Below are 13,857 nucleotides of genomic sequence, written 5' to 3'. Positions count from 1 at the left end.
ACTGTGGCAACTGCAAATCTAAGCAAGTTTGCAAAGCATTTGCTACTGAAGCACTAAATATTTGAGTTGCGAGATAAACTTTCATTTTCATTTGTTGGAAGTTAATGTGGGCCTTTGTAAGCTTGTTTCCCAAGTGCAAACTCTCAGAACTTTGCAGCTGCTGAAGAGCCTCAATATACTCCCATTTGACAACCTAAAAAATGCAATGTAGTTGAATGTAGCTCTTACATTTATTTAACTGTGCAACAAACAAACAAGTGCAGAATACCTTGCCAGAAGTTAAAACCAATGCCTTTTTTTCTGCAAGCATATTTCTTAAAAGTTTAATCATATGACATGCATCAGGAAATACTTTTATCAAAGTGCTGTCTGTGGGGTGAGGAAACCAAGGTTCTATAATATGACCAGGTGATATTTTTGCACCCAGAACTCTAGCAGTGGAAAAATTTGTGCTTGTACCATCAAAAGTAATTCCCACTACCTTTACATTGACATCATGCAATTGTAGGCACTGTACCAGCAAGCCTTTACGCTCTTCTGCTGATAAACCAGCAATAAAAAAATATGCACATGGAATCTTCCAAGAACCATTCAAAGCAACCAGCATGAAAACTAAAACATCTTTTGCAAGTTCTCCTGTCATACAAATTCCAGTTCCTATGTCAACATAACCATGATAACAATGACCATCAAAATATTCATGCTGTCTAATAGCCATTTCATCCATTATTAAACAGCATAAACTTGGTTTATCTGCAGACAGAGCGTAGAGCAACAAAAGCTTCCTCGGTAAATCCAGGTGAAGCAGAAATGCCTGAATACCACGAACGAATTGTACGAGGATGAGGCAGAGCAAAGCCCAAGCTGCTTCTAACATAGTTGTAACCACTGGGTGATAAATAGTTAAGCGTAAGTGCAAACTTCCGTAAAGCTGCTGGATATGCACCTACTGAATTTTTCGTAAGCCGAAGTTGCACAGCATGCATTAATTGAAATGGAGTGCCATCTGAACATTCTTCCAGCAACCCCAGTCCTGCTTCGGCAATGTAATTGTTTTTCTTTAATTCTACAACAAAACAAAAAGAGAAAGTCAAAGTCAATAAAAAAGTAATTAAAAATGAAAATTGCTTGCAACAATTCACCTTGTATGGCTTCCTTCAAGGATTCTATTTTACTGTTTTTTCGTCTTTTGCATTGTTGTAGTGTTTTTAATTTTCTCCGAAGTGCTAAATTTATTTCCACTTGTTGAAGCAATTGTTTTTTTTATTTTTCTTGCAGATTCAGTTATAGTGTAAGTGTGGTCCACTAACACTTTGATAAAAAAAATAAAGTATGATAAATGAGTAATCAGTTTAGAGAACAGAAGTTACTTAGACTGGTTACTAGACTAACCTGGATTTGTAGCATCGACGGCAGTGTTTGAAGAGGGCGAACTTGACGGTCCAATAACTATGTTACAAGTATTTTGTTCATTGTCATTAGGCCTACCTGTTATAAGGACCGGTCTGCTTTCATTTTTCTAACGTCCAATAGACAAAGATATATCATTTATAATCGATGTCTTTTACTTTGTAACATTATAGTTAATGCTTGAATATAAGTCAGTATTTTTACAGAAATGTTACCTTTTTCAGATGATCTGGAAATTCAAATATTGAGGGAACAGCATTCTTTTTTAGGATCTTGTGTGTAGTTGATGATAAATAATAAGAATCACTGCTAAAATGAGCCGAACAAAGAACAGACCACCTAGTTGGTTGCCATTTAGCTCTTTTTGTGGCAAGAATCCATTTTCTTTTTAATGTCGGCTCAGAAGGAAATCTACATAGGAAGCATAATTTAAAATAATGTAAGACAAAATTTCAGAACACGGTATGTATAGGCTATCGTACACGTATAGTAATTAAAAATATATATATTCACTTACCGGTGAAAAGTAAGACCACATCCTCTAGTATTGCGGTTAGTACAATTAATCGCACAACAGCTATTAACCATTTTATCGTAGAAACTAAATTATACGTACAGAATTTACACAATTATTCGAAAGTAGAGAACTTTCGCTTCTGCCCCGAATATGGCGCCACCTTTCCTGTTCCAAATCAGCTTCACGACACTAGCGCCAGCTACCACTCTGGATATATGTATTTCTTTACTCTGTGGCCGGAACAGGTAAGGAACCGACCATGTGTTTGTTCAATGCCTGAGCAAGATTCAGTTTCCATCGGCGACGACTACTGCGATGACCAAATGGAGAACAAATCATTGAATTTATAAAGTAAATAATTAATAAAAAGTACATGGCCGGCGTTATTTACATTTAATAAATATATAAAAATATAAATACGACTATACAAAGATAAAACTTGCTTCTGAAAGACAGAAGCAAGTTTTATCTTTGTATAGTCGTATTTATATTTTTATATATTTATTAAATACATTGAATTTATGTCAAATTCTAGACTGTATCGGCAACAAGAAACGTTGTCTTGTAGAAGGTGAAGCCGTTTTGGATATTGGACACATTGTATTTTGTGGATTAAACTCTAACAACAACACTGAACATAGTTTTATTTATCATAATAGTTATGTTTTTATATTGGAACATTGTGTATACTGCTTAAAATATTTAAACACTTCTCACCTGTTACACGTTAACAGGTGAGAAGTGTTTTAATTCTACACACGATAGTCTTTTATTTTATTTTTAAATAATAATTCTTATCGTGTGTAGAATTAAAACACTTCTCACCTGTTAATGTGTAACAGGTGAGAAGTGTTTAAATATTTTAAGCAGTATACACCATGTTTCAATATAAAAACATAACTATTATGATAAATAAAACTATGTTTAGTGTTGTTGTTAGAGTTTAATCCACAAAATACAATGTGTCCAGCATCCAAAATGGCTTCACCTTCTACAAGACAATGTTTCCTGTCGGCTCCTTACCTGTTTCGGCAGCCATTTTGAGCGCCTTCTGTTGGATTTGGCGCTTGCCAATAATTTAATACAATTGTCACAAACACATTTAATATTTGCATTTTTTAAGAAATAATTAACTTAATTTTAATTTTGTGTGGGCTCTGTAACAAAAATATATTAACCCTTATGCAAGAAACGAGTAAAGAAATTGACAATATATATACTGTAGAAATTTAATTCTCAGTAAAACAGGTTAATGTTACCCTTGGTGGCAAGATGGCAACGGGGAAATTTTCCCTACATTCTAGACGGCGACGGGGAAAATTTTTTTTCCCCTGCGTTCGATGTGGCGGTTGCGTTTCCGGTCGCCATCTTCGTCTTCTATGGAGACAGTGCGCGTTTCGCACTGTTTCGTAATAACGTGACCGAGCAACTCCTATACTATAATAAGCTACTGTAAACCCTATTTTAATAGAAAAAAGAATTTTTTTACTCACATTGATTGTCTGTTATTTCCCTTTTTTACATTTCTTCCCGACTTTGGAACTTTGATCTTCGTTTCTTATAGATCTTTTTTCCCCCCTGGTTTTGCGCCAGCTGCTACTGTCGATGACTTCTTATTTCTTCTTTTATCACTCGCGGAGGTTGATGTTTCCTTATCACAACCCTTCTTTGATTTCTTCTTGTCGACGTTTTGAACGGGTGCAGACGGAACTGTCTTGGGTTCTACCCATTTCGGACTTTTTCCTGTCCCGGGATAAATCATAGCCAGATGTTTGATGAAAATGTGAAATCTTTCTCCGGGAGTTTTTTCAGGCCAGTCCATGAACTTCTTGTACATGAACAGATACAAGATACATCCCCAGGACAGACGACCACATTTGCTTTTAAAAGTCCCTTTGTACACTGAATATTTAACTGCACACGAACTGCATCTAAGAAGACATTCATTTCTTTCACTTCTGTAATATAATTTGCATGTCTTATCGCATGTAGAACACGTCGACTCTATCTGTTGTATACCTAATTTGACTGCAAATTTGAATGCATTATCGATTGCCGGGTTCAATCCCAATTCTGAATAATCTGTTTTCATCATTTTATAAAACTTCCTGGTAGTACATTTGGTCCAGAATTCCTTCGAACTCAAATCGACGTCGCCCACGATGTGCACGAAATTAGTAACCGCCTAGAAAAAAATATATTACTGAATTTACTAAAAATTAAAAAACAATTCTAACAAAACACGCGCGAAAAGAATGCAATTTTTTTTTGTTTTTACTCGTAAAAAATAAATTACCTTTTTAGCAATTCGGAAAGAACAGATATTGTGAAAAAAAAATCGAGGCCAACACTGAACATGCAACACACCACTGTCTTCTACACTCCCTGCAAACGAAATTTGCATAATTTGACGATCTCGGCATCAACACATTACGTCACAACATTTCCAAAGAGCTCCCTCTCTCTCACGTCACAAACGCGAACGTCGTTTTGAGGTTACAGGAAACGCGGCCGCTACGTCGAACGCAGGGAAAAATAATTTTTCCCGTCGCCATCTAGAATGTAGGGAAAAATTTCCCCGTCGCCATCTTGCCGCCAAGGGTAACATTAACCATAAAACAATTGTTTTGAAGTAGAATTACCCTATAGACCACTAAAATATCACTGTGAACTCCCAATTCGGTGTTTTGTTTTCTGTGGACCTCGGTCGAGGACCACTGTTTTAGATTTACAGTCAGATTTGAGTAGAGGAGTGTGTATATTTATAGTATAAAACTAAAATGTTGAAATATGTCTTCTAAATGTTCTGCAATAAAGCTAGATATAATTAATCCATTACATCACCAACTGCTGTAAATAATCGGGCTATAAACGATTAAAGATTATAAATGAAATTTGCACTTGAGGTATAATCTTTAATTGTTTATAGCTCGATTATTTACGGCAGTCGGTGATGTAATGGATTACCGTATTTTACGGACTATAAGACACACTTTTTTCTTCGAAAAATTGCCTCCAAAATTCGGGTGCATCTTATAGTCCGTAAAATACGGTAAATATTGTCGGGCTTAATGAGTGTTTATAGGTATAATTATTTGAATGGGAATCTTCATGATGCATTAATTCTATTATAAAGTTGCATATTGAATATGAAATGATATTTTCTCTTTACAATTCTTAGTTTTTTAAGAAAAAATAATTCTTGCTTGAAATGTTAAGTAAATTTTATGAATTATATAAATCATTAATACGGAATTTCCATAAATTACTTAATGCTAGTTTTATGTTTCAACTACCACTTTAGTTTCGATTATAGTACAGGACAGCCAATATTTAGGGAGAAATATTTAAATTGATCTTATATATATTGGAAGACGAGATGGTCCGGGTAGTGTAATTGGCGATGCATCCGCACAGAAAGTGGCAGTTGCCGTTCGAGTCCCACCCTGGGCTGATTCTTTTCTTCCAGTTTAATCTAAATTATTTAATTAAAATTGTAATTAATAAATTTATTACGAGATGGCGTCTATCATCTTCCTCTAGAGTCAAATTGTTTGGTAATTTATTATTAGTATAGCTGTTATATAGTTCAATGTATACAGCAGTGGTTGGCTTTATTATTTAAGTTGATATCAATGCAAGCACAGGGAGAACTACATTTTTCAGTAAATTTTTATTATTTCAATTATGATGCTTTATAATTGTTAAAATTTTACAATATATAATAATTATATTTCTGTACTGAATATTGTTTTTACTGTTTAAATCAGGGTTGTCCAACCTTTTTTCCTAATGGGCCAAATTAGAAATTTAGGTATATTCAACAGGCCTCAAAGGTACTTTATGTAAATATACGCTTTTCAAAAGTTCAAAATGCTTTTAAAAAGTTCAGTCCCAACACAATTAAAAATATAACATTTAATTGTGTTGGGATTGTCACCTGTGGACATTTTAGATTGTTTTACATATTTGTGCAGAGTTTTAGCCTACGAAGAAAGGTCATCTTTGCAGTGGAGAATGATTTTTCCAGGTGATTGGACATGGCGAGGAAGGAAGATACAACTAGTATTTGTAATGCAATTTTTGCTTTATTAAATTGTAATTTCCGCCAGTCCCTTTTTACAAATAATTGAAAATATACCTAAAAAAATTTAGGATGCAGTGGGCCATGGGTTGTATGTCACTATTTAAATGATTTAGGGAATTTTAAGTGATTTTTGTTGAATGCTCCCACCAGTAAACAGTTTGGGAGTGTTTTCCTGAATCATTTGTTCCTGTGCGCTTGTTTTTCTTTGCATTAAGGGTATCATTTGTAAATGTTTATCATAGATGGAACATATGGTGAATCAAAGTAACTTATTTTGTTAATACAAACAAAAGTAAATGTATTTTTTGTTAATTGGAACAAATATATGCAAGTACAAAACTGTTTATAACTTCTAAATGGTTGGTTGTACTTAAATTTTTTTTACACTGAATAGATTTGCTTCTGTCTAACCATTTTTTTTTCATAATAATAATTAAATTTATAGGTTTTTAATTCATAAACTGCAATAAAAAATTGAAAGTATTGATATCATGTTTCAAGTTTGAATTTTAATTAAAAAGGTTAAGAATTTAATGAATATAACATGTGAAATGTTTAATATTTCTTCCAAATATTTCTTTTATGTAGTAAAGAAACTTTAAATAGACATAATTTATTTATATTTGAAATTTTGTGTATTATATCTTATTACAATTAGTGAATGTATGGAATGGCTATTAAGTTCCCTATGCACGAGATGGGGCACATTGTCTAGTAAAGCAACATGAATACATTAACATTAATGTATGTGTATATGAATGATTGATTCAGCTTTTGTGAGTAATTGTGGCTGGTGATATTTGCAAAAGGTTATTTGAGCTGTTTGCAGGCCAGATTGATTAACTCCAGTTTTTGAATATTTAAATTTTAGTGCTAAAGCATGTGATTTATAGTTAATTGTTTTATAGTTAGAGTAAATTTTATTAAGAATTAGGCATAACACCACTAAATGACAAATTTCTTTTTGTTATGGAAGAATGAATTAACTTTTTCAAAAGCCAATGTCTAACTCAAACTCATGAGTAAAGTATTGCAATAATGCAGTTCAAATACTTATGTTTAGTTAAGTAAGTTTTTAATGCAACAATTTATATTGTTGCATTAAAGATAGTGATAAACTGTCTACCTTTGTCATAAAGTAATTTTCGAAATACAAATGACTCGCTCATTTGGTAAATTAACTCCACAAAATGAAAAGTAAAGAAATTTATACAAAGAATATTTTAAAAATTTCTGTTAGAATATAGATTTAAGTAAATATTGTAGAATGTATTGCTACAAGTACAGTTTTTATCTAAACATTAAATCTGTCAACCATACTTTTACTTCTAAAGTCTTTAAACTATTTTCTATTTTATTCCATTTTACTGAAGGGTATATCGAAACTATATATAAACTGAAAATTCTGTATGTTGGTGTAAATCATGTACTATACCTTCTACTTATCAATTCATCAGTTTTTAATTGCAAAATTAGAATCATATATATTTTGCAATTTAACCTTCATAAATATTTCCAAATTACATAAAATGAAGTTCTTAAAATCTACCAGTGGATGGCATTTTTCTTCCACTTTGTGTTTTTTTTAGTCTTTATTTTAAGATGTGGTGTTCTGTAAAGTTAAGAATCTTATGCTGACCGTCTAAAGCAGGGGTTTCCAAACTTTTTGTTGTGCAGGTGCATTTGAGACTGCAAAAAATAGTGGTGGGAGCAAATTGGATTTAGAAAGAAGAAATTAAACATTGTCTTTTATTACAGGGAAGCACAACCATTTTTGAAGAAGGGCCAGGTTAGGATTAAGTTTACTGACCAGGGGCCATACCATTTCACAATCCTCTGTTGACATAAGGAGTCTAATTACTTTAGTCACAGGCAGTGTTGACAATCAGGGGAAGAATATGGTTTGACGTGGTTTGAAATACAGTAGAGTGTAGATTATCCGAATGCCGATCGATCGAAACGTCGGTTAACCGAAAGCTTTCCAGTCAACTGTGTCGGGACGTGTGTCGTGCTGAATTTGAACATTTTTGATACTAGATTAACTTATAAAAACAAAAAAATTATACTTTAGATTTTTCAATATATTTATATTGTTTGTACAAAAATAAAGAAATAATTTTTAACGATACAATAGCCATGATTATTATTATAAAAATTTTTGTTAGGCTTAACATCGACGAAAATTCAACGTGTAGTGACATGTAATGGAGAAAACTTTCAACATGGGCTATATTAATATATTATTATTGGGATATACTAATATACTATATTAATAATGTATTTTTTCGTACATGATCGGTTATCCGAAAAATCGATTTTCCGAACAACTCCAGTTCCCGATTGATTCGGATAATCGACTCTCTACTGTAATTATTAAATCAAAAACGTTTTAGTGCAGTCAACTTCCTATTAGTTGTATGGTTCTATTCCAACTATTAATTTTATTGGTCCAATGTAATAATTAAAAATCTTGCCATGAAAAAATTTTCTAATTTTAGTCTATGGAGAGACATTGTTGTCCATAATTGGTTGTTATAGCTTTTGTACATTCCTTTTTGAACTCTGATTGGTTTTTTTTCTAGTTTGAATGACATTAGGTTGATGAATTAGTGTCTTTTCAGAAAAGATTGATTTAAATTTCTCATGAAGTATCCAGGGCTGCAGAGTCAGTAAAAAAAAAACTAGACTTGGACTCCTGCAAAATTAAATACCTAGTCATTATATGGCGGACAGAGGTGCTCATCGGGAGGGGGTACCCTATTCTGAAACGAGTCTGGGGCATTTACCCAAATACTTTTATAGTTAGTATTTTAATATTTAACTTACATTACTATTTATTTGTATAAAAAATTTAATTTTTAACAAATTTATTAAGAGAAAGGGGGCAATAAAATTCTACAAATATACACGTGGTACAATTTAAAAGTTTGGGGACTGCAGTAATTTATGACAACAAAAGCATGTATTTGAAGTTACAGCGTATGAAATGGATTCTACCAAACCATCTCTACGTGTTCAGATTAATTTCACTCATGTCATGTGATTAAACCGCAAGTGCTGCTGTTTTTTCCGGAGATGGTTACCTTTGTTCTGCGACGTAATAAAAGTGGCGTTTCAAGAACAACCTCCAACATATTTTGACTTTGCCATGGTAGAATCACTGTACACCTTTCTTAGCAATTTTAAAGTCTCCGTAGGTGTTTCACTTAAATGCTGACAAAATTTAATGTTGGAGGTTTTTCTTGAAACTCCACTTTGATTACGTCGCGGAACAAAGGTAACTATCTCCGGAAAAAACAGCAGCGCTTGCGGTTTAATCACATGACATGAGTGAAATTAATCTGAACACGTAGAGATGGTTTGGTAGAATCCATTTTATACACTGTAACTTCAAATACATGCTTTTGTTGTCATAGATTACTGCATTCCCCGAACTTTTAAATCATACCACATATTATATATATATATATAATTATATTATATTATATTGACAGCATTTGCACTTCAATTTCACCCTTTCAGAAGAGGTGATCCAAGTAAAAAGTGTGAGATCTAGTTACTTTAGCCCCTTGTTCAGAAAGTATATACTCTGATCAATTATAGTATATATTTTATATGAAAATATATAAAATATATACTCTAATCAATTAGTCTGGCTCATTCAGAAAAATAGAGCTTATTTAGAGCAGGGATGATGGAATGATTCAAAAATATTCAAATTCAATTGGGTCAAAATAATTTAACTACTAAATACAAATACTACAAAGAACACTACCTATTTAATAAATTGAATTGATGCCTTTTGTATAAAAATACAAAAAGATTTTAAAAATTTAATAAATATATAATAAATTTTCATCTAAATAAAAAAATAAACTAAATTTAAAATGTGGGAGTTAGAGTTGATATATTGTTCCACCATGACTCTGACTCCACGACCCTCTTCGACTATACCAATTAGAATCTAGAATGTAAACAAATGCTAAAATATTGTTATTTTCATGGTTTTACAGCACTATTTTCACTTACTTTTGTTATTTGATGCTATTTAGACGAATAAGCAAGTTTTATGAAGCATAAAATTGAAAATTTCCTGCCAAAATAGAAACTTCCTGATAACACTGACAATGACATTCTAACATCATGTATTCAATTTGATTCTTTTAACAATCGTTATAATATTATGTATTAGACTTAAAATATTCGATATCTAAACCAGAAAGTGTGCTGGCTAGAAATAGACGAACTTCAACTGCTCTCGTTTCTCACCTCGGGAAGTCATAAAACAGTTGGCTACTAATGGCTTTGTGAAAGAGAAAAAGTTCTATACTTGAAACTTTGAACTTTTTGGGAGAGGAAAAACTTATCTAGCTAACAGATAAAAAAAATTGGTCCAATTTGATACAATTTTTTTTGCCTAGTACCTAGTGAAGTGAGTTTTGCAGGAAAAATTTTATGGCTAAATGTTTCAGATAAAACATTAATGGTTTCATTAAATAGTCAATCAACATAAAAATTAGAACTTAGTTCATTTGTTTACCAGCTCACTTCGATGAAAGAGCTCGAGTTGGCATGGTTTTGGCAGCAATTTTCCCAGGCGTCAGATTCTTGGTTACTTTTATTGGTTAAAGCCAAGTCTTTCAAGCCCAAAAGTGCCAATATCAGCTTAAAAGGAGCGTAAGTAATAATTTTGATGTCCAATGAAGTGGAAAAGGTTCTCCATACACTTAATGCAGCGAAACAAACCATTCCTATGTTAAGGTAACAACCCATATCGCAACGGAGCGAGTAATCTATAGACACACCTGAAAGAAGGGATTTGGCCTGAACCTTCAGAGGGCTGCATAAACGTTGAAAGGGGGCCGTATGTGCATTTCTGTTTATTATAACATGCATTTTGCAACATATATGTACTATAACACATTATATATTAGTAAGTTGAGATCTGGTTTTTGATTTTATAATATTCTTGGTGCAAAATGAAGATTGCACAAATATGTGAAACCAAAGCACTTTTTTTTTTCAAAATGTTATACTTTTAATGATCAACTGAATTCCAAAGGTTTTTGTATCATTAGATTTTAATATGATGTCATTTTGAAAATCTAAAATCTCTTCTTTGATTATCAATGTTTCTTCTTGAAGTTCTATTACGGATTTAGCAGTTTCAGTAATTTCTACTTGTGTAGTAAAAGGATTCACAAAAATTGTAGCCACGGGTTTGATAATGGTAAATTGCTGGAATCTACTTTCAAACTGTTCCAAAAAATTTTTGAAGATGAGTAATAATGTTAGGTCAAAATTTTCACCAGTTACTTTTTTCGTGCTTGGAAAGTATACAAGAGAATTTTTTTGACTATCCAAAACTGTATTTTGGCCTTGAATGCTATTATAGAGTTAATCATTTCAGCTAAATGTTTATTTTTTCCCTGGAGATCCAGGTTTAAACTGTTCAATTTTTGACGTATGTCAGTTAAAAAAAAGCCAAGTCCATCGACCATTGTAGGTTATGTAATTGTCCAAACATTTGACTTTTTAAAATAATTTTTTCCCTCCCAAAAAATCAGAAAATCAACCAAGTGCTTTACTTAACCATCTTATATCTGAATCTTCCCAAGCTGATAAAGTCAGCTTGGGAAGATTTGTCCTTTTCTACAAGGGCATTAAACAATCTGTGTAATAAAGGATTTACTTGAATTATGTTAATTATTTTAACAATAACATTCCTAACATGTTCAAAGGATATTTTGGCTCACAATGATTCTTGATGTATGATGCAGTGATAATAATGAAAGTTTGGAAAAGATTCATCTTTCTTGCAATGGGAAATGAATCCATTATTGCAGCCCACCATTACTGGTGCACGATCAGTAATTATTGCTGATAACTTATGTAAAGGCATATTAATTTCTGTTAAGTAATTTTTAAAGATATTATAAATAAATAACTTACAGCAGTTGCCGGTGTGTCATCTGGCTAAATTTGGAATAAATAATTCTAAATTACAAATGAATTTGGCACTAGAAGGAAGCATTAGGTGCCATCTTGAATTAAATTGGGAGGGTTTGCAGGGATGTTTGTTTACTGGACTGTAAAACAAACGTACTACACCTTTTAAGTATCCAGTAGGAAGTTTTTATTAGATCAAAAACGTTTTTGGCTGCGTTAATCAGCCTTCGTCAGTTAACGAATATCAAAACGAACAAAATTCGAAATTACAAAAAAAATGGCGTTCGAAATTTACAAAAAACCACGCTTGCACATTGACGGGTTTAAGCCCCGTTTTCCGTATCAAAACGTGATGCTATTCGACAAGAGACTTCCAGGCCGATGATAGGCCGTCTGCATCCCGGTGGTTGATGCAAAGCGTAGATAATGGAAATACATAAGGCGCACTTATCTACGCTTTGCATCAACCACCGGGATGCAGACGGCCTATCATCGGCCTGGAAGTCTCTTGTCGAATAGCATCACGTTTTGATACGGAAAACGGGGCTTAAACCCGTCAATGTGCAAGCGTGGTTTTTTGTAAATTTCGAACGCCATTTTTTTTGTAATTTCGAATTTTGTTCGTTTTGATATTCGTTAACTGACGAAGGCTGATTAACGCAGCCGAAAATGTTTTTGATCTAATAAAAACTTCCTACTGGATACTTAAAAGGTGTAGTACGTTTATTGTTAGTAACTTTAATAGTTATTTCACACTAAAATTACTGAATACCATTCTTATTACTGCCAGTTGGTGTGTATATGATATATCTGTTGACTCATCACATTCTTCAAATCATTTCTCAACTGACTTTGTAAATCTCTTGAAATCTCTTGAATTCTTCTTGTACTAGTATTGTTTGATAACAGTAAATTTTGTATTGCTGAAATAATTTTTTCATTATTAGAAAATCCTACAAATAAATTTTCTCGAAGAAATGCTTCCTGAATTAGTTCACTTTCTAAAAATGGTTTTTGTTTTGCCAACAAATGAGAAATTTTGAAGGAAGAAATAGATAATAGAAATATTAAATATAAAATTTTTTATTGTGGCCTGAAAAAACGGAAAATATCATATTACAGGTCGCAGTTAACATGTTAATGTCATTTAGGTGGCTAGTTATATCGACCAGAAATGCAAAGTTGCAAACCCAAACCCACTCTGTCTTCAAACTCTGGGATACTTTTTGACTTGCATGTAAAGAATGATTGTATTTCTTGCTGCAAATCAAACACTTTTCAACATTTTGGCACAGGTCGGCCATCTTACTTCTGCATAAAGTGTAATGTCATGCGTCATTATAATCTGAGTCCAAAGACTATAGAAATTTTTGAAACTGACGGTGATTCAACCTGTTCGACTTAATGAAGCTCACTATTTTGATGACCCCTTTCATGACATGGTCCATTTTGAGGGACTTTGAACATAAATTTTCCTGATAAATAGTGCAATGAAAATATAGCATTGAAGTATTACTGACTTTGGAGGCCTCATTTTCAATTGATTTTACTAAACCTTTGTGTTTCCCAATCATTTCTGGAGCACGATCAGTTGTTAAGCCTGATAAGTTAAGTTGTGACAAAAAGTGATTCCATGTTGATGTACCTGCCTCTAACAAATCTCGTCACTTAGTAGTGTCCTTAAGTGGATACATTGCTACTGATTCTTCTGTTTTTTTTAAAATGGATATTAACACCCCTGATAAAAATTGCCAGTTGGGTAGTATCTGCCATATCTGTGCTTTCATCCAATGCTAGAGCATAAAAGATAAACTCGGATGCTCGACTTTTCAAATTATCTTCAATATGCATTCCAATGTTGTCCACACGCCTAGTAATAGTTTGACGAGACAGA

At 32.7% G+C, this 13,857-nt stretch overlaps 1 protein-coding gene across 3 annotated transcripts; it reads right to left on the bottom strand.

Moving 5' to 3' along the window:
* Positions 1-783: 783 nt before the first annotated feature.
* Positions 784-2,071, bottom strand: LOC136972205 (THAP domain-containing protein 6-like). 3 transcript variants are annotated; one of them, XM_067266763.1, is made up of 5 exons: positions 1,928-2,071; positions 1,626-1,821; positions 1,393-1,519; positions 1,143-1,311; positions 784-888 (listed from the first exon to the last, which is right to left on the bottom strand). In XM_067266763.1, the coding sequence occupies exons 1-4, from the start codon at positions 1,996-1,998 to the stop codon at positions 1,172-1,174; spliced, it is 534 nt and encodes a 177-aa protein (XP_067122864.1). In that variant the 5' UTR covers positions 1,999-2,071; the 3' UTR covers positions 784-888; positions 1,143-1,171. The 3 variants fall into 3 exon arrangements, with proteins under 3 accessions (XP_067122864.1, XP_067122863.1, XP_067122862.1); XM_067266762.1 differs by lacking the exon at positions 784-888 and adding an exon at positions 979-1,066; XM_067266761.1 differs by lacking the exon at positions 784-888 and having other exon boundaries at positions 979-1,311.
* Positions 2,072-13,857: the final 11,786 nt, after the last annotated feature.

This window comes from Centruroides vittatus, unplaced genomic scaffold, assembly GCF_030686945.1.
Source record: "Centruroides vittatus isolate TY-2023 unplaced genomic scaffold, ASM3068694v2 contig_283, whole genome shotgun sequence".
NCBI lineage: Eukaryota > Metazoa > Arthropoda > Arachnida > Scorpiones > Buthidae > Centruroides > Centruroides vittatus.
This window is presented reverse-complemented; position numbering and strand designations above follow the sequence as displayed.

Coding starts and splice junctions, on each gene's coding strand:
- LOC136972205 (XM_067266763.1), bottom strand. CDS start 1,998: ATGGTTAATAGCTGTTGTGCGATTAATTGTACTAACCGCAATACTAGA. Junction 1,520..1,625: donor TTCCAGATCATCTGAAAAAG/GTAACATTTCTG, acceptor ATTGGACGTTAG/AAAAATGAAAGCAGACCGGT. Junction 1,312..1,392: donor CGTCGATGCTACAAATCCAG/GTTAGTCTAGTA, acceptor TTTTTATCAAAG/TGTTAGTGGACCACACTTAC.